The sequence below is a fragment of the Phalacrocorax carbo genome, chromosome Z (genome assembly GCF_963921805.1).
Source record: "Phalacrocorax carbo chromosome Z, bPhaCar2.1, whole genome shotgun sequence".
In the NCBI taxonomy this organism is placed as follows: domain Eukaryota; kingdom Metazoa; phylum Chordata; class Aves; order Suliformes; family Phalacrocoracidae; genus Phalacrocorax; species Phalacrocorax carbo.
In genome coordinates, this window is record NC_087548.1 from 40,515,943 (window position 1) to 40,543,854 (window position 27,912).

At 50.0% G+C, this 27,912-nt stretch overlaps 1 protein-coding gene across 3 annotated transcripts; it reads left to right on the forward strand.

Moving 5' to 3' along the window:
- Positions 1-13,129: 13,129 nt before the first annotated feature.
- On the forward strand, positions 13,130-27,480 carry KLF9 (KLF transcription factor 9). Of its 3 annotated transcripts, XM_064439428.1 has the most exons (4): positions 13,130-14,419; positions 21,906-21,977; positions 23,163-23,255; positions 26,792-26,882. In XM_064439428.1, the coding sequence occupies exons 1-3, from the start codon at positions 13,951-13,953 to the stop codon at positions 23,222-23,224; spliced, it is 603 nt and encodes a 200-aa protein (XP_064295498.1). In that variant the 5' UTR covers positions 13,130-13,950; the 3' UTR covers positions 23,225-23,255; positions 26,792-26,882. The 3 variants fall into 3 exon arrangements, with proteins under 3 accessions (XP_064295498.1, XP_064295496.1, XP_064295497.1); XM_064439426.1 differs by lacking the exon at positions 23,163-23,255 and having other exon boundaries at positions 13,144-14,419; positions 26,792-27,480; XM_064439427.1 differs by lacking the exons at positions 21,906-21,977; positions 23,163-23,255 and having other exon boundaries at positions 13,182-14,419; positions 26,792-27,480.
- The last annotated feature ends 432 nt before the right edge of the window (positions 27,481-27,912 follow it).

Genomic DNA, 27,912 nt, shown 5'->3' on the forward strand with positions numbered 1-27,912 from the left:
CAGGCAAAATGTATGTTTGCATTACAGGTCGTTAGAAAACATTTTATATTTTTGATTTGCGTTACCGCTTCTAGCTGGTGTGACTTGTCCAGGAATGTGCTAAATATAACCAGACTTCTGATTCACACACATTTGTGAGAAGAGGTTCTTAGCCAGAGTAAAACTGGAACATAAAAAGGAGAGTTTTCCAGGTTCTGCCAAGTCAGACGAACAGAATTTCATGGCAGTAGACTAAATTAAGAAAGCCTACATAATAGACTTGTTCTGTCTCTCTACCCAACTCCTCCAAACAAGAAAGGATATTTCATACTAGTTTTGTATTTGCAGCAGCAATAGATGCTCCTTGAACAGTGTTAGTGAGAAAATAATAACTTTTTCACAGAGAAAGCTGGTTTAGAAGACAAAGCTAGCCATGGTGCTAGAAGTACTGTTTGGTTAGTCCTGCAAAGTTCCCTTGCAGCTGTATTGTTAAGTTGCTTCACTCAAAAACTAAACCTCTGCAGCTGTTACACAAAGTTAAACTATGCAGTTTTGAACATCAGCAGCATTATTTGTACAGCCTAAGGCCACCAGGAATTTGGTGTTCTGATCAACACAGTCGTTCTAAGATTTGTTCTCTTTGTATCTTGAAGAAGAAGTAGACAAATTGGTTTACTGTCAGCTCGACCTATGCAACCTGGGCCTGGCTACTTGTCTGAGCAACAAAAGTTACCTGAAATGCCAAACAGCATGTTGCTAATCCTGAAATCTGACACCGACTTTCTCACTGAGCTCTGAACCAGCATCAAGATGTGTGGTTTGTCTGATTCAGTGTTGATATTTGTAACACAAAAAAAAGTAGCACTCAGTGCTATGAGTGCTAATTGCTGTTCTTACTAGGTTCCAAACAAGTGCAATATATGTAAATAGCTGCACAGATAAATAAAAAGCTGCATTAAAAGGAAGGAATACACATTGACAAAAGAATTGTCCTTTTGCAGTTTCTTGCCTCAGAAATCAAGCACCTTTTAAGAGCATCTGGTTGTCAAAGTCCTTGGACATATAATTAAATTCAGCTAACCAACATCTGTGTTAATTTTTTTTTCCAGTCTCTTTACAGTTTTTTCTCTACATATCGAACTACGCAAGTCTGCAATGCCAACATGCATGACAATCCACCATGGTAGTCACACACATGCGAAAGACACATTTGAACCTGGAGCCTGCATTACATTTGTGATGGCAGAGATCCTCTGGTGTTACAGACACCAGTACTCAAGAAGATTAGGTGGAAATTATTTGGCAGCTCTAAAGGGGAAAAAAAAAAGAAGAAGAAGAGTTCTCTGGTGCAGGCAGTGATGTAACTGCAGTGACAACTTTCTCACTCCTGAACCTTTGCATTGACGGGAATCTGCTTTGCCAGTTACTGAGGCAATGGTGAGGCAACCTGCTATGTATGCAACAGTATCTGTGTGCTTGTGCTTTTCACGGACACATGGGAGTCAGAGCCCTGAGTTGGGCCCTTGAATTGCCATCCTTGGTGGGAGAGAAAAGCTGGTTAACTCAAGCTATGCTATGCAACCTTGCTCAAGCACTGTCCATGCTCCAAACTGAAAGTTACACAGCCAAGTCAGCATAACGAGCCCGACCTAATACCATCTTTACCCAAGCAGGACTGATCAGCTTTAATTTAGCACCACACTAACTGCCCACACTGGAGCCGACTTGCAATTAAGTATCTCAGAAGCAACGACAGAGCATGCTTTTGTCTGCCCTACAATCGCAGCCTTGGAAAGGCTTTCACAGCAAGCAGTGCATTTTGAACAGACAAGTATAAAACACTAAGGATGAGGCTTTAGTCACACTCCTGTCTGGAAGTTGGGAGTCTTATTCAACCAAGCCAGAGAAAGGCTTGGACCAACTTGTGGTCTCCAGACTGGATCCCAGCCCTGGTGTCCTCTGAGGCTGTGGGCTGCCCCCAGGATATAAGTCCTCAGAGAGAACTGGAGTTTCCTATTTCCTGAGGGGATTCACACCCACGACTCTCACCTTGAAACCAAGCACTCAGGCTGTTGGGCTGTTCTGGAGAGGATAGCCTCCACCCTTCTTTTTAAATCCATTTGACTTTGAATGAGAGAATTAACTTCTCCCTTAGGATACTTGGGTGGACACTGGGAGAGATCTGAATCCCAGGCTCTGCTCTAAGATCTCTTTAGTGTTTTGCAATTAAACCTAAAGATATCACAAAGCCTCTGAGGTACCTGAGGCTTGTTTGAAGCAGTTTCTTAAACTCTTCCCTTGGCTGCTCCTACAGATGGCAGGACAGGCCTGAAGGGCTTGCTACAGCTGCCTTGATGTTCATAGCAGGGGCTGAAATCTGGGTAAATTTACAAACCAAATGCTTATTTATATGAAAACTTAATTGTCTGATGGCACACACAGGAGCCAGGTGTTGGGGAAATTCAAAAGCAGTTAGGAGTTTAAGCTCTTTTAACGTTACTAGTCAGCTGTGGAGCAGGTCACTGCAATTTTGAATTTGTGTGGAGTCTATGTGCCTGATGCTCCTCTAGGTATCTGAAAGCTCCTCTGGCTCTCTCACAAAACAGCCGAAATCAAGTTAGCTAAAGCTGATTTGCCACAGACTTTCACTTAAGCTGATTCAGTGCAAGACTGACTAGAAGAGATTTTACGTGAACTCAGTACAGACTAATGTTAAAACAGGGGCATAGAAAAGGAGTGACACTGAAAGTCAATCGTTGACCATTATACAGAAAAGCATTTTGTAAGTATAAACAAACAATCCAGTATTTTCTTCAGTTTAGGGTTATTATAACCCTAAGCATTTTTCACATTCTGGGGTAAATGTAACAGTTAAGATAACCTTAATGGGTAAGTTAGTATTCGTAAAGGTTATTAGTAAACAAAGCTTGTGCTGGCACAACCAGACTGCAAAACAGGATCTACCATCATATTGTTTAGGTACATTTTTCTGAGGCAAAACCTTCTTTAACAGGGATATCTTCTTTTAGAAAAACAAAGGGTCTAGGAGGATGTGTTTAAGGCCAGAGAAGCCTTTCTACTCCCTCTTTTGTCCTTAGAGATGATTTATGATCATGCAGTGCATATGTGCAAGCACAGGCATATTCAAGCACAGTACAATTCACATTGTACAAAGGCTGTGTATTAAGTAAATCATAAAACCTGAAAAAGCATTAGGAGCATGAGCTGTAGAACCCACAAGACCCCTTCACCGACACTGGTAAACACAGGAGAATCAAAATGAGGATATTACTCAGCAGTACCCAAAATTATGAAAGAAAGTTAGTATGCTTAAACCCTTTGCTTTTTCTGTCACATATTCCCAAAATTGACTCTGTACCCTCACTGACTGACCCATCCAGCTCTTGGATCACAGAACCACAGACTGGTTGAGGTTGGAATAAACCTTTGAGGGTCATCTGGGGTTGGACCTTTTAGAGTCAGTTGCCCAGGTCCATGTCCACATGGCTTTTGAATGGATGAAGACTCCACAACCTCTCCGGGCAACCTGTGCCGGTGCTCAGTCACCCTCACAGTGAAAAGTATTTCCTGATGTTCAGGAGGAACCTCCCATGTTTCAGTTTGAGCCCATTGCCTCTCGTCCTGTTGCTGGGCACCACTGGAAAGAGCCTGGATCCATCCTTTTTGCATCCTCCCTTCAGGTATTTGTAGAAGTTAGTAAGATCCCCCCAGAGCCTTCTCTTCTCCAGGCTGAACAGACCCAGCTCTCTCAGCCTCTCCTCACAGGAGAGATGCTCCAGTCCCTTCATCATCTCCATGGCCCATTGCTGGACTTGCTCCAGTTTGTCCATGCCTCTCTTGTACTGGGCAGCCCAGAACGGACCCAGCACTCCAGGTGTGGCCCCACCAGTGCTGAGGGGTGGGGAGGGCTCATAGAGTCATAGAATCGTAGAATGTCCTGAGTTGGAAGGGACCCACAAGGATCATCAAGTCCAACTCCTGTCCCTGCATAGGCCACCCTCAGATTCACACCATGTGTCTGAGGGCATTGTCCAAGTGCTTCTTGAATATTGTCAGGCTTGGTGCTGTGACTACCTCCCTGGGAAGCCTGTTCCAGTGCTCCGCCACCCTCTGGGTGAAGGACCTCTTCCTATTACCCAACCTAAACCTCCCCTGGCACATCTTCCTGTCATTCCCTCAGGTCCTGTCGTCGGTCATCTGAGAGAAGAGATCAGTCCCTGCCCTTCCTCTTCGCCTTGTGAGGAAGCTGCAGACCGCAATGACATCTCCCCTCAGCCTCCTCTTCTCCACGCTGAACAAACCAAGTGACTTTAGCCGCTCCTCATACAGTTTCCCCTCTAACACTTCACCAATTTCATGGCCCTCCTCCAGGCACCCTCTAGCAGCTTTATAACCTTGATGTACTGTGGCACCCACAGCTGTGCACAGCACTCAAGGTGAGGCCGCACCAGCAAGGAGTAGAGCGGGACAATTACCTCCCATAGCCTGTCAGTAACACTCCTGCAGCACAGGACACCATTCACCTACTTTGTTGCAAGGGCACACTGCTGGCTCTTGTTTAACTTGGCGTCCACCAGGACCCCCGGCTTTTTACTGCAAAACTGCTTTCCAGACACTTATTTTGTCTAGAAATAATTTCTACTGACAAAGAATTAAACTTCCTAAGGCAAAGTCTCACAACAGAACTGCATAATGCCACCAGCAGTGGCGATTACAACATTATTGTAAATTTAGTTGCCAGTACTCTTACAGTTACAGCATCCAGCATGGCTTCCCAGTACTATAGTTGAGAAAGCTCCAAAGCCAGCCTATGCTAATGCTTCAGGACTCCCACTGCTGGAGGATTTGCAGCAGGAGCAAGGCAATGGTGGGAGGCTGTAAAAGATCCTTGGGTTCCTGAGGAGAATTGTCCAGGGAGAAAAATAAAAACATCTTCAGTTTCAGCTAGGACAGTCTAATGTAAAGTCAGACAACCCTCCCGGCCCCAACAACTCTTTTGTTTCTGATGAAAAACACCAGTAAAGGGGAGGGAAATTTTAAATTTTATTTTAAAAATAACTGACCTTCACAATATACAACACAAGCATTCCCCAAGTTGTTTCCCTGCCTCTCGCCTTCCCTCAAACCTTCTTGTCAAGAACTGTTGTCATGCAGAAAATCTTGAACAGTTAAGTTAAAGGAAAATTACTTGCTATATTAGCTTTGCAGAAAATTAACACTTTCAGGAACTGCACACATGCTGAGGCCAGAAGCCATAGTGAAATGCAAGGAGTCTCAGCACTGTGGTAGAGGACCACTGTTGCTTAACAGCAGCAGCAAGGTGACTCCTCACCTCTTAGTATCATCTCAGATTTGGTGATGGATGGTATGGTCTCAATTTTTTTTGATGGGTTAATGTGACATCTCAGTTTTGACGATGGGTTAATATGACATCAGCTCAATTTTGGTGAGGGGTTAATGTGGCATTGTCTCAGTTTTGGCAATGGGTTGATGTGTCACGGTCTCAGTTCTGGTGATGGGTTAACATAGCAACGTCTCTGGATTGGTGACGGGTTAATGTGACATCATCTGAGTCTGGAGGCCCTTCAGTGATGGGTTAATGGGGGCCCAGCAATGAAAACTTCAAAACCCATTCAGGTCCCTCTGCAGGGAAACGCCGCATTTTCCCAAAATAAACCCACAGCGCCCAGCAAAGGAAGCCACAAGCCCATAGAGGTCCGAGGGGCGGGAGCTTTCTGGTTTTCGGGAGAGGGAAAAGGAGGATGCTGAGAGCGGGGGGAGGGAGGAACAGTCGGGGACGCGCGGGGACCCGGGTCAGCGCCACCCCCGCCCGCCGGCCCCGGGAACGACCCGCGGCCGCCTCCCCCCCACCGAGGGGCGGCCATCCCCGGGGCCGGCGAGCGGCCAGGCGAGGGAAGGCGGACATGTTAGAGGAGGCGGCCGCCCCGGCTGCGCCACCGCGGGGGCGGGCGGCCGTAAGATGGAGGCGGCGGCGGAGGGCATCCGAGGTGAGGCGAGGCGGAGCCAGCGATGGGGACGCCCGTCCCCTTTCCGGGGAGGAGGAGGATGGGCTGTGGCTGGAGGAGGGGGGCGATGCTGGTACTGAGGCGTCTCCGCCGGACACGCACGGGCGCGGCCGTGGCGCTGTTCACAACCCGCAGCAGCCCGGCGCGGCGGTTGTCGTACCCGCCCCCTCAAAAACTTCACACACCCCTCCCCCCCAAAAAATACAGCGTGCTCCCGCAGGCTGCCCACCCCGGCCCCCCCCGCAGCGCCGCCGGCCCCCCCCTCCCTGCCAGCCCCCCCGCGCTCTGGTGCTGCGTTGTCACCCCCCCGAACAAAACAACGCCCCCCCAAAAACGTAAATTAAACATATAGTTTATATATTTATTATTTAAATATGTAGGTATTGTATTTATTATATATGTATGTGTAATATATATACGTACGTAATCATATATGTAATGTAGACGTATAATAGACGTATATGATATATAAGAATATAGAAATATATGTGTATATCTTTATATATTTGGGTATATAGCACGTAACATATAAATATATAATATACAAACCATAATGTATAGAATTTATGACGTTATATATTATTATGATGATATATTTCATATTTTATATAGCATTTAGTATATATTGTGTGTTTTGTGTTTTAAGTTATATATATATGAATTATATCTACGTATAAAATAACTTTCGTGTATATATATTTTGGGGGGGCCAGTGGCTGCGGCGAGGGTTGAGAAGGTTGACGCCGTGGGCTTGCAGGGACCTCCCCGCAGTGAAAACAAAATGAAAATAAAAATAATACTGATAATTAAAAAAAAAAACACAACACACACACACACAAAAAAAACCCAAAACACCACAACCCACCACCAAAAAAAACAACCAATAAAATAAACTAGCTGTGATGCAGCACGGAGAGGAAAACAGCCGCAAAGCCCCTGGAGTGCGGTGTCACCGCGGCAGCGGGTGCGGGGGCCGTAGGGGGGTGGTGGGGGTGGGGGTGGGTGTGTGTGCAGAGCGCTGTTTCCACGCGTCTCACGTGGGCGGGTCGCGGGGCGGGGGGGGAGCCGGGGGGGCGGGCCCGTCACCCCCCGATCTAGGGCAGTTTGTTCAACTGCGGTAACGGGAGCTCGATGTTCCCGCAGCGCGGGGATTTCTGAGAACTGGGGCTGTGTCCTCAGATGAACCCGGCTGCTTGCTTCCCCCTGCCTGCTGCCGAGCCTTAAAGCGGCGACGCCGACCGGGCGGTGGGACCCACGGTTACCGGAGCCGCACGTACGCCTGCAGCCCGCAGTGCGGAGCGGGGCTGCGGGCAGGTCGGGAGGGGCCGGCAGCGCTGGCCGGCGGCCCCTCCGCCCGGAGACGGGGACCCTGGACCTCACCGAGGTCCAGGGTCCCCCTCACCAGGCCAAATTAGGTTCCACAACCAACCCCCTGCCTGCATCGACCAGGGAAGATCCATCTCCACCCTCGAAGACCTCTCGCCTCCCTCGAAGCACATGGACTGCGCTTCATCTTGTTGCGTTTCCATCCCTCTCCCTTTTCGTTTCCTTCCGGTTTTTTTGTTTTGTTTTGTTTTGTTTTAATGAAACATCACAACGGCCTCATCCAGCGGGGGGGGGGGGGGGGGTAAGCTACGCGATGGTGCTTACTCATCCCCAGTATCACAGAACCCGTTCCCCCTGACAGCCTTCCTCAGTGGAACTGCCACGAACTCTTGCTGTGGGGTCTATGTTAATTAGGAAGTTTCAAAGGCCTTGCATACAAAGGCACTCAACAAACTTACCTGATGAGCTTTAACCCAGTGTTCCCTGACAGAAATGACAAAAAGCTATTTTCACCTGGTACAGTGGTACAAACCTGGAGAAAGCAGGGGCTGGAATTGGTTTTTTTGAGCAGTTTATGAAAACAGTGTGAACCACTGAATCAATGGGAATCACATCCTTCAAACCTAGCCGTAAACTGAGGCTGATCCCCAGTCCACATTCCCCACATTTGTGATGTGCTGGTTCTGCCGCCACTTCATTTTTCTATTGGATGTCTTCACTGCAGTCAAAGGTAGACATTCCCAAATTTAACTTTAGTCTAGCTTTCTACTTTTGAACTTGAGACTCGCACAGCCATACGCACACTGAAGGATGGTGTCTGATGCAGGCTGTAAAACCCATCTGGGATCCTGGGTGCATACTCAAGCAGCTAGCCCACGCTGACTTCAATGCTGCCATGGCTACACTGCTACCAGTACCCAAACCAAGTTTAAATCCAGATCCCTGGTGCCCATGTGGGCTGTAATTTCATTGAGGCACAGGCATCCCCTGGGTACTTACCACCTGCAGAGGTAAGCCCCAGAAGGGAGGAGTCATCCTTCTTTCTGAGGTTCGGGATCAGCAGAATTGGCCACAGTTACGGACATCAGCTGCATTTCTGGAGATGCTAGAAAGAGGTCAAGATTGAGAAATAGGATCAATCCCAACGTGCAGAATATGGACAGAATTAGACCAGAAGAAGTTAAAGGTAAGAACAGAGAAACACTCACTCTCCAAGTAGCAAATGGTCTGCCTCACTGAGTAGCGAACAGGAAAGGAACGTATTTTCCAATACAGCTCTGTATCCACAGAAGCTTGTTTTTAAAGAAAGTTGAATTTGACACCGCTAATCTTCATACTCCTGGATTTTGAGGCCAGAAGTGTCTTCTGTCAGTAGCCTTCCACTGTGGAGCTGCTTTTTAAATGGAAGGCCAGTTTGCTAGTGAAAAGACTAGTTGCAGCATACTTCCTGTGTCTTGCAAGCCTTTATATGGCAATCAGCTGTGCTGACTGTTGTTTTCCCTTTCTGATCTACAAAAGCCGAATTTGAAGACTTCTGTTACTTCAGATGGCTTTATAAAGCAACTTTTTGTCTGTTCTGTGTGCTCAGTGACTGAGACGTGTTTCTTCAAAAGGTTAAAACTCTTCATTCCTACCGCACCAGGCTTCACCATGGGCAGTTGCTGTTGCCTGATGGAAGAGGTTGCCGCATTTCCCTGACAATACATGCAGAAAATCTGGGCAACGCACTGGTACGAAAGATTCCATGAACGCATAGCACAATTTACAACATGCTTATATTTGTATGACTGCTGAATTACCATTCTGTAATGCTGCCATAATATCAACCATGTAACCAATTTTCAGCACAGTCACAGGCTTTAAGGACACAGGTCAGCAAACAGGCCATTTATCTGGGCATATCATTTCAGCCATTTCTAACCATCAGTCAGACCCCAGCATCTTGTCAAATCATATGGAACTTATACCACACACATTTTTAAGGGCCCTGGAAAATGAAAAAAGCCAAAGCATAAACTGGAATAACACTGGAGCCCCTGGACTTAAAAATCAATATTAGCAAATATTAATACAGAAGAAGGATGAATTTCTTTAATTTGTCTTGGCAGGAAGACGCCATCAGAGAAGAAATTTCTGTGCTCTGTAGAAGAGCCCACAGAAAGCAACTGAACAAGGTTTGAAGCAGAATGATTGGCTCCTGCCAATCCTTATGCACCCCCTGGCTCCTCAAAAGAAAGTCTTCCTGGTCACAGCACCACTAAAGGTCATTTACATGAGCACAGAAGCTTGAGGGTCTCTCCGAGCATGCCTGCCAGGTGCTTGTGTGCCATCCGCACCCTCCAAAAGAAGGGTGCAATGTTTTAGGCAGAGGGTCAGGATGCAGGAGATTTGGGGGGTCTGGAGAAAAGGAGAGCTGGTTTTTACTCTGAAAACTTCTGCTTTTGGAAACAGAAGACATTTTTGAAAGCCTCAAAGATAATAAATAGCTCCTTCCTCCCTCCACAGCCTCCCCTCTCTCACAGAACCCGTGAGCATCTCTCTGGTAAGGAAAGTGTAAGCACTGCGGGAAGGATGGCCTTCTTCACATACACAAGCACTTGTTCTCCCTCTCCTGCTCTGCAGGCGCTTGAGTCTCACTTCTCATTCTCCTCTTTGCTACTTCCCCCTGCGACATCTCTCTCTCCTCCCCTCAAGCATGAGCCCCTGGCTGTGACCTGAGCCCCAGCCCATGCCTTCCTCACTGCCTGGGTGTCACTGTCTTCCTCACTTACGCCCCCAGTAACAGCTCCCATCTGTGCACCTTTCCTCAGGCTCAGAGAACAAGCGGCTGCCTCAGAAATGGCCACTGACGATGTCCACCCTGACACGGGTGGAGCAGCTGCTCCTGGGAAAGAGTGGCCAGACATGCTCTGTTCCTGTACCTGGGGACCATGCAGGGGCAAACATCTGCCCACGAGCAGCTGGTTTGGAGCCATAAACAGCAGCTTGAATCTGGGCTCCAGGCTTTGGCAAACAAGAGCCATTTAGTGCCAAAGGCGCCCAAGGCATCAGGGCTGTATCGAAGTGCTGTAGTGCATTTAAGCTATTATCTCTACAAGCTACAAAATCATCCTTGATTAGCCTAGGCATTGCAAAAAATAGCTTTGCTGTGAATTAAAAAATGAGCAGTGGATTAAATGAGTGCTCTGAAACCAAATCCAAATGCTACCATCACCACAGTCAAATCCAAGTTATGGCCCCTGATGTCTGGATCAACTGGAGACAAAAGAGTTTGCAAGCACAATCCCGTTCCCCAGCACGTGCATGCTGTTGTTCAGAAAGTAGCTGCGGTCATTTTGACACCATCTACTAGTATGAACTTCCACTGGCATCACTTCATGTCATTTGGACCTGATTAGCTTGGAGTCTTGGAGCTTTGGACTACTACACACACCGAAATGAAAGGCGTTATTTTGCCTTTAATAGGCAATGTATTCTTGGAGGCAGACTGGAATTATTTTAAAAACTCGGCATGCTTCCTCATTATGGAACTGGCCACACATTATTTTCTAGCCTTTAAACTAAATGCCAACAGTTATCTTAAAATGAAACAGGCTAGCAAACAACAAAGGTTTGGCCTTTTTTATTGGTTATTAACACTTCCCTCTCTGAACTGTGTAACTTAATGTTAGAGGTATGTAACTGAGGATTTGCTAAGGTGATGATCAGGCTCAGATTAGGCAAGTCATCTTCTGGGAAGCAACTTCTGTGTCACTGAAAGGTGGACAACGGCATGTCCTAGTGTGAAATTTTGGACAGTGTCAGCCAAGGAAGTTCTGAACATGCTGTGATGAATGGGCAACTTAAAGCTACGTCCCAGATAGCCAGATTCATGAAACAGGGGGCAGCTTTCCATGGAAAATGCTGCCGCCCCTCTGAAAGAAACAGAAAACTGTAGCCACCAGTACTAAACAGAAGAGGACGCATATATTGACAGCATTTGTGGTTTTGGAATGACAACCCCTTATTTCCCTCCTTCCCATCAGACCTGGAGATCAGGGCCTCCTGTTCTGCCTGTGCCTTGTAAGCACGGGAGGCCAATGGATGCTGGATCAGGTGGCAAAAATGCTCCAAGAACAGGGCAAAAGTGACATTCATCCCTTGATGACTGCCTTGTCAGGTAAATGGCTCTGTTCATGTTTTCTGTTTGATTTACATCACCCTACAGATGACACAGTTACAGATGTAGCCACCAGTTCTTTTGCTTTGGGGTTTTTTTTCCCCCAGCTATGCTGTGCAGAATTATTTCAGGCTTATGCCAATTATCCACGACAAAGGACTATTATTGCCCATGGTTGCACCTAGAGATTTAGCATGCTAGTGTACAAAATGGTTGTCACCTACTCTTTTTTATTTCCTGCAGGAAGAGAGCAACTCTGCCCCATTTCTGTAGCCGCTTCCTTGTTATTTCCACGTTCAGTTAAAGAGATTAATAGCAATCCATAAAGCTCTTTACCATTTGGGCCCTGCCGGTTTCTGTGGGTAAGGATGGGCTGCAGCTGAGGTCGGGGAGGTTCAGTTAGGGACCCGGGGCTGCTGTGGCTTGGTCTCCTTGGGCCACAGCTTGCAAAAGTGGGGTGAAACTTCTCCATCCGGCAGGAGCACTTCTGCAGCTATGCGGCACTTTCAGAGGCACCCTGGTGTTAATTTGACTCGCGCCATACACAGGCCTATGTGCATTATTTCAAAGGCAGATTCTTTCCCCATTACGGTCTCTCCTGACACTTGCAAACCGGTGAAACACTCCAGCTAGCATACTTCACATCTCCGTACTGCTGGTTTGTGCATGATGGCAACTTCCTCCCCCTTCTTTAAACAGTGCTTGATGCCGGACAGAGGTTTTCACTCTCCGCTGGCAGAGTGCCGGTCGGCTAGCCCTCGCCACGCGCTGCGAGCTCTGTATGTTCGCTGGGGCAGACAGAGGCGGGGGAATGCGTTATTCGGGTAGAAATGCCAGGTTTTCCGGATTGTTTTGAGCTGGGCCATAGGAAACGTCTTTGACCGGCCTTGCCTCCGTTTGATAGCCAGCCCGCACCGGCAGCACCACCTTTCTGTGTCGTAATGCAACTTTTCTTGGGGGGTGTGTGGGCTGTGTGGGGGGGTTCGCGCCCGAGAGCTGAGCTGCGGACGACAGGCTCTGCAAGGGGCAGGGACGCTCCCGGGGGGGGGGGGGGGGCGCGGGAGGGTCTCCCTCTGCCCCACCCACCACATATGCTCGCCGCATCCCGAGCAACCGCGTGCCTCCGCGATGACGTTGTGATGATGGAATGTATAACGCCACCGGCTTCCACCGCGGGGCTTCGCAAGGCGGCGGGGTTCCCGCTTCCCTGCCTCCACAGCGCCCCGTCCTGCCGCCTCCTGCCCGCGGGGCCCCGGGCAGCCCCGTCCCGAGGCCTGGCGGAGACCCTCGTCCCCCGGGCAGGAGGGCGCCGGTTCCGGTTCGTGCTTCGGCCACCGAAGCCCCGCTCGGGAGGGCTCTTACCCGGGCGCGGGGCGGGGCGGAGCAGCACGACACGACCCGGGACGACACTACACGACATGACATGATAGCGGATGGGAGGGGGCGGGCGGGGAGGGGTCCCCCTGCTGCCTGCCCCCCCTCCGCTGAGACACGGGCCGGGCCCGGGCCGCGCGCAGCTCTGCGGGGGGGTGGGGGGGAGGGGGGGCGGGGCCCGGCGGGTCGCGGGCGCCCGGCGGGTTTACAAGTGTTGCGCACCCTTCGGAACCGGGCGCTGATTGGCGAGTGCCGCGCCAGTGACATCAGCCGGCTCACTTTCCATTGGCCGGCCGGTTGCTGGGACCGTAGGGCTAGCAGAGAGGCACTTAACCCGCTCGGCGCCGTGGGGCCCCTCTCTGCCCCGCCGCCCCGCGTGCGGGGGAGGCCCCGCCGGCTGGGCCAGGAGAGCCGCGGCGGGGAGGCGGCGCTGCCGGGGTAGCGGACACCGAGCCGCGCCGCTCCGGCCTCCCCGGCAGCGCCGCCGCCGCGTCGCCCTTTTAAGCGGTCGCGGCGGGGGGCTCCCGGAGTAGCACGCGGCCTGGGGAGGGAGCGCGGCGATTGGCGGGGCGGGCGCCCGGCGGACACACCCCCCTTAGAAAAGGGGCGCTGTGAGTGGCGGGGGGAGAAGGTAAACAGAGCCGGCCAGTCCTGCCCGCTGACCAATCGGGGGGGGGCCCCGCCGGAGGTGATGGGACTCGGGGCGGCCGGCGGTGGCGGCCGGCAGCGGGCGGGCACTCTCCTCTCCCCCGGCCCCGGCCCGGCCGGGCGGGCGGCGGGCGGTGCTCCCCCCTGCCGGCTGCGCGCCGCCCCCGGGGGGCGGCGGTGAGGGACCGGCCCGGCGCCCCGCTATTTATTTCACAGACACACACACACACACATACACGCACCCCCCAACACCCCTGGCTCTTCTCCGCGCCCGCAACCCGGGACCCCGCGCTGCGGGGCGGACCATGGCTGGCGGCGGTGCGGCCGGACCGGCGGGCGGCCGCTGAAGGAGCGCACCGAGCAACCCCCGTCCCGCCGCCGCCGGGACCCCTCTCGCCGTCGGGGCGCGGCCCCACCATGTCGGCCGTCGCCTACGTGGACTTCGTGGCGGCGCAGTGCCTGGTCTCCATCTCCAACCGCTCCGCCGTGCCCGAGGCGGCGCGGCTGAAGGTACCGGGCGAGGCGGAGGCGGCCCGGGAGCTGCGCGACCCCCGCGACGCCTGGAAGGACTACTGCGCCCTGTTGGCTATTGCGAAGAGCCTGCTGGAGCTGAACAAGTACCGGCCGCTGCCCGCCCCCTCCGTCTGCAGCGACAGCGTGGAAAGCCACGACGAGGACGCCGGCTTCGACAGCGACGCGGCCACCGAGCCGGGCTCCAGCCCGCCCCGCGTCCCGCCGCCGGGGCCGCCCCCCCGCCTGCGCGCCGCCGGGGCCGCCCCCAAGGGGAAGCTGGCGGCCGAGAAGCGGCACAAGTGCCCCTACAGCGGCTGCGGGAAGGTCTACGGCAAGTCCTCCCACCTCAAAGCGCACTACCGGGTGCACACAGGTCAGCGGCGGCGGCGGCGGCCGGGGGGTGAAGGGGAGGGGGAGGGAGCCAGCGCTTGTCCTCGGGTGAACCCGGCCGGCGGCGTGCCTGCCGGCCCCGCCGCTCCGCATGAGGTTTGGGGGGGGTGTGGGGTGTGGGGGTGTGTTCCTTCCCTCAGCCCTTTCTTCCTCCCTCTTTTTTACTTTTCCCTCCCCGCCGCCGTGCCGGACCGGGACACCGGCTCCGGCGGCCGCCCCGGGCGGGGCTGCGGCAGCGCCTGCCGCCGCGCCCTGCCCGCTGCCCGCCCGCCCCGACCGGGAGCCCGCCCGTATCCCCCGGGCAGCACCGGGGCGGGGGGCAGCTGCCGGTCACTGAGAGCGGAATAAACTTGATGGGCCGGGTCGGCTCGGGGGGCGGCGGCCGGGGCCGCCGGGCCGGGCTCAGCTGAGCCGGCGCCGCCGTGGCTGGCAGTCGAGGCACCGGCAGCGCCGGGGGGCGCCGAGCCCGCTCTGGGCGGCGGTGAGATTACCGCGGCGGCGAGAAGCGGGGTTTCCACCGGCATAGGCGGTCGATCGTGTGCAGCGGGGCAGATTTCGGCATGTATTCCCAAAACGGGCCGGGGGGAGCCGGAGAGCCCTCCCCGCCCCGCTGCTCCCGCCGTCGGAAAGCGCGTTTCGCGGCCCGCTTTTGCAGAGCTGCCTATTTGCAGAGCCGCCTTGGGGCTTGAGTCCGCGGCGTGGGAGCTCCGGGGCGGCGCGGCTGGGAAGGGACGGGGAGGGGAGGGGGAGCCCCTCGGGAAGGGGGCGCGGCGGCGGCGCCTCTCTTGCAGCGCGGTGAGCTGCATCCCTGGGTTCTGCTGGCACACCCCCTTCCAGTGGGCGAAAGGCACAGCGGGCTGGAGGGTAAAAACCTGAGGAGCACATCGGCTAAAAACCTGTGTGGGCCCCTGGGTGGCTCCCGGAGAAGCAGACCACCGCCGGCGAGCCGGATTGCTCTCCAAACCGTGCCCGTAGCGACTGCTCCGGCCGAGAATATTTGGGCGACCTCCGTCGGGGACCCGGCGACGCAGCTTCGGCGTGCCCTGCAAGGGCCCCATCCATCAGGCTGCCCTGCCCTCCGTTCGCCCCGGCGCTTTAGAGGGTGTGGCGGCGCGGAAACCAGGAGATAAGGAAATAGATCTGCTGCAGTTCGTACTTCCTCCGGCTCTGCCTCAAAGCTGAGAGGACAGCAATTGTAGACTTTTCTGCTTGTCTCTGTGGGGTTTTTAAAATTTTATTATTTGTTTTCTTAGGCTTCTGTCGAGTGCAAGCGGCTGAATAAAAACCTTTACGTGTCTGAATTGCACTTGGGGTCACAGTGCAGTACGCAAGGCTGCTTAAAAATTGCTCTAAATTAAAGGGTTGCCTGTAGGTATGGAAAGGAGCGGATCAAAGGGGACAAATGCTGCAAACGCTTATTTCACGTGTTTCACATCTGTTCTGTAGATGGCGATTTTTTTCTGGATTTTTGTCTGTTGGCAGTGATGGTAAGTGGTGAAGTACAAAACAAGTTTATCACCCGAGGAATGTAGGTACCACCAGGCATCGCTGTAGTGCTTAATGCAGCCTGGGCAGGGCATGGCCACATATGAGCTCCAGCTAAACTTCTGTTGCTCTGGCTTGCGTTCCCACCTAGGTGTACGTGCGCTGCTAAAGAGGAGAGCCGGTTGCCTACCTGTGCCCTGCTGGCAGGTCTGCTGGGTGCTCAGCTTGAGAGATCGGGGGAGGAGGAGGATTACTGGATGCAGCTCAGTGGTGGGCTCTCTGGTTAGACAGTTAAGACTGTCTCTGTGAGCCGGGAAAGAGGATGGTCGGTGGTGACCCTCTACTGACCTCAAGACCAGTGCCAGGGATTGTTGTGTTACTGGCTCAGAGGCTGTAACTTTAATGCTCTTTTGGAGGCTGAATGTAACTGATGCCTTGCAAAATGTTGGATCACAAGTAACAAAGAAAATGTGTTAGCGTCACTTCCACTACCCTGTGCTCAGATAATCCACCCTGATAGGGAACCAAAATAGACATCGACTGGGATAGCGTTCTGGGTGGTGGCGTGTAAATTAATGTACTGTACAACCCACATGGCTTGCTTTAAGCAGTAATGTTATAATAAGTATCTCCCGAAGTGGTGTGAGGTTTAGCATGTGCTGCTCGCAAGTGGGTGGCCTTAGCTCCAAGTACGAGATCCTGGACTCAGATATGCAGATACACCATCACCGTAGTTCTGTGTGATGAAAACCACTACAGACATCCAGCAGTAATGAACTTGCAGAGCTTCCTAATGTGAACAGTTAGTTGTATCTAACAGAAATGCTAAACGATATTGCTAATGTTAATTATTTTTAAAGATGGCAGTACAACTCCTTAGCAACGGTGGCATTCAATGGGACCTCCGGAGTTATTCATAACTGCATATTGCAGAGCACTAATGCTCCCTCCTTAGTGCTGTTTTCCTTCTTTTTTTTTTTTTCCCCCCAATAACTTCTCTCTCATATATATTAGTCTCTTGGATTGCTTTTATCTACCTGCCATTTTTCATTGGGCCACCAACCAGGTTTCTTGCTGCTCTGTAGCCTTTAGTGGAGGTAGGTACTTGGCCACCAGTAGAAGCTTCCTGGTCTTGTATTTTCAATTTTAATCCCAGTCTCTCTGTCTTGGAAAATGCCTTTAGGACTTCCATTCATGCCCGTGAGCTTGCTCTCTGTACTCACAGATGGAAAGCTGTGGATGCTACTGTGTGCTGTGTAATGGTGGGAATCTGAAAAACTTGCCAGACCATCTTTGGTAAGCTAATGCAAAGCAAGAAATGAAATACCAAATAAAGGTAGAAGAGTAGAAGACCAAAAGACTTGATGCTGAGAGGTTAGAGGTCTGTATGTTACTAGTGATTCTTTAAACTTGTTGGTTCAAAGGCATTCCGTATTTCAGAGACTAAAAATATCTGTATAACTGTTTGCTTGAAGTTTCGGCCTTTGATGATGACTCTGATTCAACTTCCAGAAGACCCAATTTAGCCATCCATCACAAATTGTCTTCTGCATTGATCTTAACAGAAAACAGTTGGTGGATGGCACTGCACATTCTGCTTGTGCAAACAACCCCCTTGCTTGTGCTACCAGTCCCACTGAACTCAGCTTGACTTAGTAGAGCAGGATTTGTAGGAGGAAGCCAAGGAAGTCTGAATTTTGCCCCTTCCTGGGGCAGGGAAGTCAGATAGCTTTCATTCCTCACCAGGCCCCTGGTGTTTCTGTGGTATAATCAGGCACTTCCTTATTCTGTCATGTATGTGTACCTACATTCAAAACATATTAATTTGCAAAGGCTTAGGGATGCAAGGACAAGCATGTCACTGAAACTGAACTATCGATTCCCCTGTGCCTTCACTACCATCCAAAAGTAACTTGGAATTTATTATTTAGATTTTGGTGTCTTGAGCAGGAAGAGGGTTACAGGTAAGGTTGTTCTGCATGATCTGTTTCACGTAGCACCTCTGAGGTGCACGGCACTTGGTGTAGGAGAGAAAAGGCGGTGTTATCCCCGATGGTTGGCAAGCCAAAACCCATTTGTTGGGAAGGCAGATGGAGGGATAGCTCTACAACGTGACTGTACCTTGGGTTTCTCTGTCCCCTGTGGGATGGTGTTATGGGAGCGTAGGACACAAAACTCTGCTGAAGTTTGGCGGTGGCAGGAGGGATTACGAGTGATGTGTCTACTTGGGAGTCTTGAGCATTGAGATGGCATGACCAAGTCTTGCAGGCTTTCCCTTCAGAGCATAGAAAAAGGCCCAGATGCATCAGCAAGGCATGCACAAGACCTGAGCGCTGGAAGCGGTGCAGAGGGCAGGAGAAAGCGAGTGACATAGCTGACCAAGAAAATGACAAGCAACAGCAGGTATGCAGAGAATCACCTTGAAAATGCACAGACTTCTCTAAATAGGTAGTTTTAGAGGTTTGATTATGTCCAGTAATGTGTGGGGTTATTAGCCTTAAAGATGGGGGACAGGGGCAACTTAAGAGAGGGATGTGCAGGCCAGAGGCTTTCCAGAGAAAATAAAGGCATTCAAGAGTAAACAAGCCATATCAGTCAGAAGGCTTGGGCAGGGAGTGCAGAGCAATGGGTGGCAAGATGCTGACAGGGAGAAGGCGAGAAACTGGCAGGAGAAACAAACTTTTGGGAACGTGCATTTGTTATGATGTGAATACAAGCCAGTTAAAGGGCATGTGGGTGCTGAGAGCAGATCCTCCCGGTCAGGCAAGAGGGACAGAGGAGGCAGCATAAAGCTAGTCTGTGAGATGCCTCCTCGTACAGGACCTGTAGGAGTTTACTTGCCTGGGGAGGAGGATGACTCTCAATATGCAGTGCTGCCAATCAATGGGAAGTTCACATCTGTGCATCTTTGCTAGTTCTTTGCTTAGTCCTGTACAAATGCACATCGTCAGGTACCTTTAATAAAGAAGTTAGACACAAAAAATCCAAATGTGTGAAAAGTTCTCCCTCTTCAGCTAGGCTTTTCAGCCAGCTGCATCATTGTGTAGACTGGGCCCAAACAATGCCAGCAGTTTTCTTACATCGGGCAGCTGCTGCACCCTTGGGCTCTCCTGGCATTTGGCTCTTGCAGATGTTCGGTAGCAGGGCTGTAGGCCTGGGCATGGACCTGTAGGTTGGCAGTCTGCACAGTGAAGCTGAGGAGCATCTCGAGTAGAAAGGAAAGATAAGTGCTGCAGCTGCATAATGCTGCAGTATAGATATCACGGTATCGATCCATCCCCCGTATCAGTTTGGTTTTGACTGTGCTGCTTTGTTATTTGTGTTCTAAATTGTCACTAGCTTGACAGACTGTACAGATGCTGATATGTAGACAATCCTCTGCTCGCTGGGAGCTTTTTTGGGTATTTTGTGGGAGCGTAATCTGAAATTTAGCATTTTAAGCCCTTCTTATCGAGCTCATGCAATGTCATTTTGCCAGATCCTTTAGAATAAGACAGAAGAACAGAAAGTGGAGCCAGCAGGACATTTTTTGATAAATTCAGACTTCCATCTGAAACGCCCATTCTCAAGGGTTAATGCAAATGTGCAAATTGCTGTTAGTTCTAATGGGCATGGTTCCAGGTCTCAGAGAAACACGGTCATACTGACTGGAAGCCTTGCCAGCTGACTAAGGTAGGCAAAAATCCCCAAAATTAAGTTCATTGTTGCCTGAATCCCGGTTGTTTGTTGAGGTGTTTTTGGTGTTGTGTTTTTTTCCCTTCTGCTAAAAAGTAAAAACATTAAGCAGGTGTACGTGTCGCAGTGGCAAAATGCTCCAGAAAGTTTTGTATATTACTTGAGTAAATGTAAAGAAGTGCGTATGTAGGATAGAAGGCGGCATCACCCCTAAGAGTGCGATTCCTGTTCCCAGATGGATGTATTGAAAATGCGGCTTTACTGAGTTCCTGCACACTATTGTGCTGGGACGTTGAAGACCGTGTGGTAGGTGTCACCTGCTCTTGTTAGCATGTGTGTCTTGCTGCCCCAGCTGTTAGGATCCCTGCAGGAATGACCGTTCCCCTTCATCGGCTGCTGTGCTGCTTGTTGTGCACCAGGCTGCCGCTCCTGGCTGCACACAGCTCCCAGACCTGCAGCTGGAAGAGCCAGGAGGGGCCAAGTTAAGATTAAACGGCCAGAGTCTGCAGTAGTGACGGCAAAGCACAGTTCAGATGGTGTGTAGTAGTATAGCTCACCACTTATATTCAAGTAACAATGACTGTGGATAGCCTCAGAGCTCTCTATAAATACCTTAAACTTGAGGGAAGAGTCTGAAATACTGGCTAATAAGTTCATAGTGTAATAACAAAAATTATATTATCTTTCTGATTGCACATAAAATTGCATTCCTCGTTGCCCTGTCAAAGCTGTTTCCACTTAGCAAGAGCATTTATCATTCAGACAGGACAGGAGCCTAAGCGCAGCGTTCTTCAATTCCAGGTAAGTGCCCTAAGCACTGGGCTAGGAATTGGTCTCTCTCCATCACTTGGTAACTGTTTCAGTATTACTGCAAAATGGAGGAAGCTCAAGTGGAGATAAGATAGGAAAGGAGAAGAGGTAGGAACTTGTCCCATGTACCCAAGAGTGTACCGTTGAGGGCCCTCTTCTCAGGAATAAAAGTACAGATTTTACTCTTTGGCAAGCTTTGGGAAGGTCTCTCTTCTCCCAGGTAGCTTCCCCCAGCTGACACATATATATCCTATACATTGGATATCTCTCTCTAAAAGGATATATATATATATATAGCTGGAGGATAAATATAGAAATATATATTATCTTTATATATTATGTTAATATATACATATATCTTATGTATTATACAAGCATAATATATAGTAATGTATAATATTTTAATAATATATACAATAATATAAAATGATATAAATATAAAAGATAAAATAATATATATCTTTATGGATCATACAATTTACATTATATTAATATAAGGATAGCTATATGTATGTCTATAAGAGGAAGCACAGTCCACCAAAGAAAGCTCCAAAGGCAGGCAGGGAGGGTTGTGATCTGGCAGAGAAGCTGTAAGGATATCCCTTGCCTCTGATGCTGTGTCAGATGGGGGTAACAGCCAGACTGAGTCTCGCTGGGATTTAGGCTCTCAGCGGCGCTGGGTTTTAGCAAGTGGTTTTGCATCTGGTCTTTTGAAAGAGACTCAAACACCTGCATGGCAAGCAGCTGTTGAGTGGTGGTTTTGAGAACATCAGAGCAGTCTAAATACTTGCTGAAAGCAGCATTTTAACACCTGAATTGCCCTGTGATGTTTAGTCCCAAGTGCTGGTGGAAAAAAACCCTGTGCTGCAACCCATCCATTTGCTGTCTGTCCTATAGGCAGTGGCTGTTTGATCTATTGCCACACCGGATGGCCATATTTTAGGTGTTGCAGAAACCCTTGTTTTAGGCACATGGTACCTAAGGTCTTGCTCCGTGCTGTTTCGCACCAGCGCCTGTACCTTGTGGTTGCCATGTGTTTCAATGATCTGATGTTGGAATATCTCAAAAGAGGAAGAAGGCTGTTTGAAAGGCCTCTGGTCTCTGCCCAGAAGTGGAGACACAGATGTCTGTAATACCTATCTTCACCAGAATGTCTTGCATGTGGACACTCCATCAAAATCCAGTTTCCCACAAGAAATTGCTTGTTCAGGGTGTGGGGCAAGCACTACACTGAGGGAAAAAGTGAGAGAGACCTGACATAGCAGCTATTCTGCAGCAAGGAAGGTAGCCGCCTTTTTTTCCTGCTTGCAATAAGCTGGACCATGTTCTTGACATCCACCTACAGAACCTGTCATACTTCAGGAGATACTGAGACACACATGAGTGGTGGATGAGTGGGATCATGGCGGGGGGCGGGAGCAGGGGAAGAAAAAAAAAAATGCTTATCATTGTCATTGCTAAGTGAAGGATTGTGGTTCAGGACCACAATCTGTTCCTAGGGTGCCAAGATTCCTTTGGAATTTTCAAGCTCCAGCAGCCACAGAGGTACGGGAGGATCTTGGAAGATGAAGGTAGGGATTAGATTCTCTTGTTTGAACCATGGAGAACTGATCATGCCAGTCCTGTTTTGCAAAAGCAGTTTTGCTGTCTCCTGGTGGCAAGAGATTTTTCTATTTGGGCTCTCTGGATTTGTGTGCTTTCCCTTCTCCCTCTTTCCCATCAGCCGCTTCTGGCAGGAGGGGGCAGCCTTGCTGGAGTTCAGATGGGCTGGGCTTCAGGGCAGGTGCCACAGGCAGGGTAGATGTCCCCGCGGAAGCAGGTGCTGGCTGGCTGTGCCATGTCAGCGGTTGGGCAAAGAGTGGAAGTCAGGCACAGACACTACACCCCAGAAGTCAAAACTCTGAAGCATTCTTCAGTTTTGATGCTTAAAATAGTTGCTGCTATGAATACTGGGCAGCACGGTCCTACCATGTGCTTGGTGGTCTCATCTTTAATAGCATAGGTCGGGCAAGGGTGTCTAGTTAGGTGTCCATTCATGCAGCTGTAGCCACAGCCCTTCTGGCTTTCTAGATAATGTATGAAGCAGGTCATTAGCATTATTTGGCAGCAGACTGTTCTGTCTTAGCTAGTTCTGATGCCAGACTCTGGACCTGTGGCCGTGTCCAACCTCACTTCTGTTAGCAAGGAAGATAGTGTGACCCTAGCAAACCATTTACCATGGCCAGACGTCCGGCCACACCAACAGCAATCTCTGAATGTCTACTGTAAAGCCAGTGTTCAAACAATTTTAGGAATTCATGTAAAATTAGTACTTCATTTCACCACAGAAGCTGGGTGCTCCAGTCTTAGTGCATGCCCTCTGTTACATGCCACAAGAATTGCCCAAGTGTGTGATCATCAACTTTGCCTTCAGCTTTTTCAAACACAGCCTCTTCCTGTGCCAGAAAAAGAAGTCACTCAGAACTTCCCTATCCCTTGTTTGTCCAAATGAATTTGTCTTTGTTAATGCCACCAGGAGTTCTTTAGATTCCAGAGAAGACCTGTAAGAACCACCATTAGCTTGTGCTCAGCATAATGTCTCCCACTATATTCCTGGTGGCACACAGAACGAAGAATGGGAGTTCCAGAGATGCACCTATTTCTATAACCTGTTAATCAGTTTGTTTCACTTGTTAGTTCTGTAAGTTGCCCTGTATACATGTATCTATATCTTTTTTTAAAGAAAATTATTTATATCTTGTATCTCTTGTGTTCAGATACTATCACACATAGTTTTAAGGAATCGTGTTACACTATTGACCAGTCCTTCATCCTTTGACGGAAATACTATCTAAAGTATATCCTGAAATGTAAGTAGCATACCGCCACCAAAGGAAATGGCACATAACAGCACCCCGTTTTGATAGTTCATCCTGCTCGTTTCAAGCTTTAGTATTACTACTCCCAAAACTACTCCCCCTTTTTAAAGGGGAAAATCCTATGGAAAAGATGTTTCTTGACTGAGATGACTCACAAATCCATATCCCCAGATGGAGGCAGCACTAGCTTGCGTTGCAGCTCTGTGTGCCATTGCCTGCCTGCCTGTGTATGAGTTGTAAGACCCGTTTGTGCTATAGACTCTTCCACAAATGCCTCTACTGCTTTATAAAATAGTCTGTCAAATGCAATCAGCAAATACAGCAACCAGCTTTGCTGAGCGGACAGCCATCCATGTGTCATCAGGCATCTCTACCTTGCCTTAAAAGCCTCCTGGATGCACATTCCACCCCTGCTCTGCACCTATTAATTCCATCACTGAAGCACCATCCCTCTGGGCTGGTGTCATCTGTTACAGGTTTGTGACTGAGGGGAGCAGCAGGTCTTCAGGCTCAGAGACAACCCCCTGAGGGCCTGGAAATCTTCCCTCTCCCTTGTCTCTCTGCTAGGAGAAGTCTGGAGTTTAATGTGTCCTTGTGCCTGGGATTATGCCTGTCCTACTTTCATATATACGCTTTCAAAGCGTCTCTGACAGCCTCTGTGGGCTTGTATTGCCGAGGTGGTGAAGTAGTTTTTCCCCCCTGTACTGGTTGGTGGTGGGTACTGGTGTTAGCTCTTGTGCTTCTGAGGAAGTGCAGCCACTGATCTCTGGCAGCGATCTCTGCTGTGTTCACTCTCCCAGTGCACCACGGGTCTCCCATCAGTAGCCGGGTATGCCTCTGCCACACCACACTCCCCATGGCCTTTAGCACTCCCCCTGCTGATCTCAGGGCCAGTTCCTTGGGGTGTGTGGTGCCAGGTGTATGCAAGGGATTCTGAGTGAGCCCTGCCTTTCCCCAAAGGTTTGTGGTTATGCTGCATAACCTAAAAGCGCACATGAAGTGGCTGTGCAGGGTAGTGGTGGTGGAGGTCATGCTGCTCCCATCATGTTTCAGAGGGAATTCCAATAACCAGGCTCCATTGTGTCTTCCTGTGGGTAGTTTTGGGAAGGGTGGCGGGGAAAAAGTCCAGTTTCTCAAGGGCTACATGGGGCTATATTCAAAACACTGCTTTTAGGGTCTGTGACTGGATACTGCTGTGCCTGAAATGTAGCCACTGCACCCCAAAGACTGTGATCCTTGTTACCCAGCCTAGGCACCTCATCTCCCTGTAGAGCACAGCTAGGCAATTCTGCAGGCTGAAGAGCTGTCCTGAAGTAGGTGGCTGGAAATGTGGCTCCTGGGGATGGGGGAGGATGCCTGAGCTGCTCCCACTGCTCTAGGGTGTAAGTGCCTGACATAGAGCCACGTACTGGATATCTCTACACATGCAAGATGTATAGCACTTCTCCCACGTTCCCAGGGGGAGCTAGAAAGCTTTTCTGCACCTCCTACTGCTGCCTACTTCCAGGAGCTGTGACAGAAACCATGAGATAGATAGCAAAAAAGCAGTGCAACTGAAATGCTTGCCTTGGATGGCAAGGGCAGGTGCTGGGCAGGGCAAAGCCAGGGGAGGGTGGTGGGCACTGATGCGAGTGCTCTGTACGGCTCCTGGTGCTGCTCAGCCAAGCAGCTGCGGTCATGGCCTTCACGCATGTGTAAGCCTATGTACCATTTTAATTATTTTTTTCCTACAGGTGCTGGCTGTTCAGAAAGGCTCCCAACCATGTATAAATGTGTGCAGTGGGGAGCCAAGAAACCTCTTTATAAAAAAAAAAAAATAAAAAATCCTGGGTCAGGATGGCTGGTGGCTGTGCCTCCACCAGGCTCAGGTACAGGCTGCCGTGGCTCCCTCTGCTCCCTCTGCATCCTTCTCCCCTGACTGAGGACTGACATCACCATGAGGTGAGGGAAGAAAATGCAGAAGAAGCAGCTGTGCTGCAGCTCCCGAGGTGCTGCTGTAACCTGCGCAGTCCTGCTTGTCCCACTGCAGCTTTGCTGCATGCTGGTCAGTCTGGGATGCAGCAGCCGCCTATCAGAGAGCACTGTGTCATCAGATGTCTAAACTGTGAAAACAGCGGTGTTATTTAAGAGACACTCACTAGGGCTTTCAGGGGCCATGGTGTAGCTACAGTTCAGCTTACCTGGTCCATCCTCATCTTCCTTGGCCCTTTGGATGCCATCAGTCACTCCCTCCAGCCCTCTTTCTCTTCCCTGCAGCTCTGCAGTACTTCCCACTGCTGGTTGTCCTGGCATCTGGGCTGTTCATTTGAGCCTTTAGCTTTTTGTCACTGCTGTTGTGTCTGGGGAGGACTCCAAGGCACACTTCCTTGTAAATAATGCCTTTTTTTGTGATCTATAAATGTAAAGCGAGCTCGTCTGTTGTGCCAACCTCACAGTACCAAGAAATACTGGAGTTGTTCAGTTTCTTTGCAACTCTTCCAAGTTGGAAAACTCCTGGGATAGTTTTTATATTTCATGGTTGACTATAAATAGCTGTCACTTGTATTCCCTTCAGGAGACTCTTAAGAAAGATAATTAAGGCATCAAACTGCAGTGGTGCATGATGTCTGTGACTGAAAGCTGTCATGTGAACTTAAATGCCTTTGATTTCTGCCTGTGCCATGGACCAGGGTCAGCTTTGCCAGTTAGGAGGCATTGGGTCTGTGCCTGTAGTCAGTCTGTGCCACCTGCAGAGGTGAACTGCAGGGATGTGGGGTGCCATGAACAGTAAGCAGTGTTCAATCCTTTGTTTTTAAAAGCAAAGGTGCAGTGTGGCTTAGGTTAAGGTGTTTGGTTTGGTCTTCATCATCACAGCAAACATTTATACTGGTCATGTGAATAATGAAGTAGTTTTCCTGTCCTCAAATCAGTCATCTGAGAGACTGGGGGGAAACCTTTACCATCTGGATCAGCTTGGGTTTTTGGGTGAAGGGAGGAGAGGGGGCACGGGACTTCCCTCTGCAGCTGCAGTGGTTTTGCTCTACCTGTTTGCAGCTCCAAGGCTGCACCGCTCTCCCTGATCCCTCCTTGCTCAGTTCTCCCCAGACTGGAATGACTTGTCCTAGGTGAAGGATTTGGTTTGGCTTTTTTTCTAATGGTTACAAATTATTTTATTCAGCAGAATGGAAGTGTCAGAGGAATAATCCTGGCTCTCCTTTCCCAAACTGCTGTAGTGAGCCTGACATGAAAAATGTAGAGGCACAGGCAGCGCTCATCTGTTGTTTTGACAGTCTTCAGGGTCGTGTGAGGTTCTGCACCGGCATGCAAGTTTTGTACAGTTGGAGGGGGTTTTGGCTTCTGCTGGAGGTGAGACTGAAACCTGATGAAGTGAGTCCTCAACAACTCCACAGACACTGGCACTGCGGCAGAAAACAAAAGCAGCTTTTCCCCCTCAGCAGCACGTTCCCTGGCTCCTTGGTGAAGCTGGTAAGTGCCAACCTGCATTACCCTTGCCCCCTAAATCTCTTGTCATCCTTTCCTCCCTGCAGGCGAGCGACCATTCCCCTGCACATGGCCTGACTGCCTTAAAAAGTTCTCGCGCTCGGATGAGCTTACCCGGCACTACCGAACCCACACCGGTGAGAAACAGTTTCGGTGCCCCCTTTGTGAGAAGCGGTTCATGCGGAGCGACCACCTGACAAAGCACGCCCGCCGCCACACTGAGTTTCACCCCAGCATGATAAAGCGATCCAAGAAGTCCAGCTCCAGCAGCTCCTTGTGAAGGCAGGGCTGGCCTGGGGAGCGGAGCGGGGGCGGAGGCAAGCCACGGTGAGGATGCAGGCAGTGGTACCAGAGCATGAGCATCTGCTTTGGTGCTGGTTCCCCTCGCTGATACGTAGCCAATGTTTAAAAAGTACTCCGTGCCTCCCCCCTGTCCTCCACCTCCCCACCCTGCGCTGGGAAGAGCTGTCTGGAGCAAATGGACTACAGGGGTGAGAGGAGGGAAGGGAGGGCCAGCAGAGGAGGCGAGCACCTCCTCTAATGTAAAGCGTTGATGCTGGTGTACATACATCTGACTGGTTCAGCCTGTGCCACCACAGTAGCGTGACCCCGAGGTCTTTGTGATTGCTGTGTCATGAACATGTTTTGTTGAACAGTGTAATGCTGCTTGTATTTAGAGTTTGTCGAGTAAGACCACTTTCTGAGTCACATAAATAACTCTCAGATAAAAACTCCATAGCACATTGTAGAAGTGTCTTTACTTCTGTCTCAGAATGATCCTGCATTTAGAGAGACTGTTAAGAGAAACATTATGTATGTTACTAATAGCATCTGATTGATATACTGAGATAAGGTGAATTTATACTCAAGAAGGCCCATTAAAGTAAATGGGTCTTTTTAATTTTTCTTTGTATTAACTATACTTTTGAATATAAGCTGCACTTTTCCAGTAGAAACCTGCATAATTCAAGCAGATACTTAGAGCAAAAAAAACCTCACAGCAGTTCAGTTGTTTTCTGGCCATATGTGTATTTATCTCTGTTATCCACTTACCTGGAAAAATACAAGTCAGCCTAGATAATGTGGCGGGGGCATGAGAGCAGAAGCATACGTCTTTCAATTGATCCTATACTTTTAACGTGTCAATACAGTACTGTACTATAGAAAT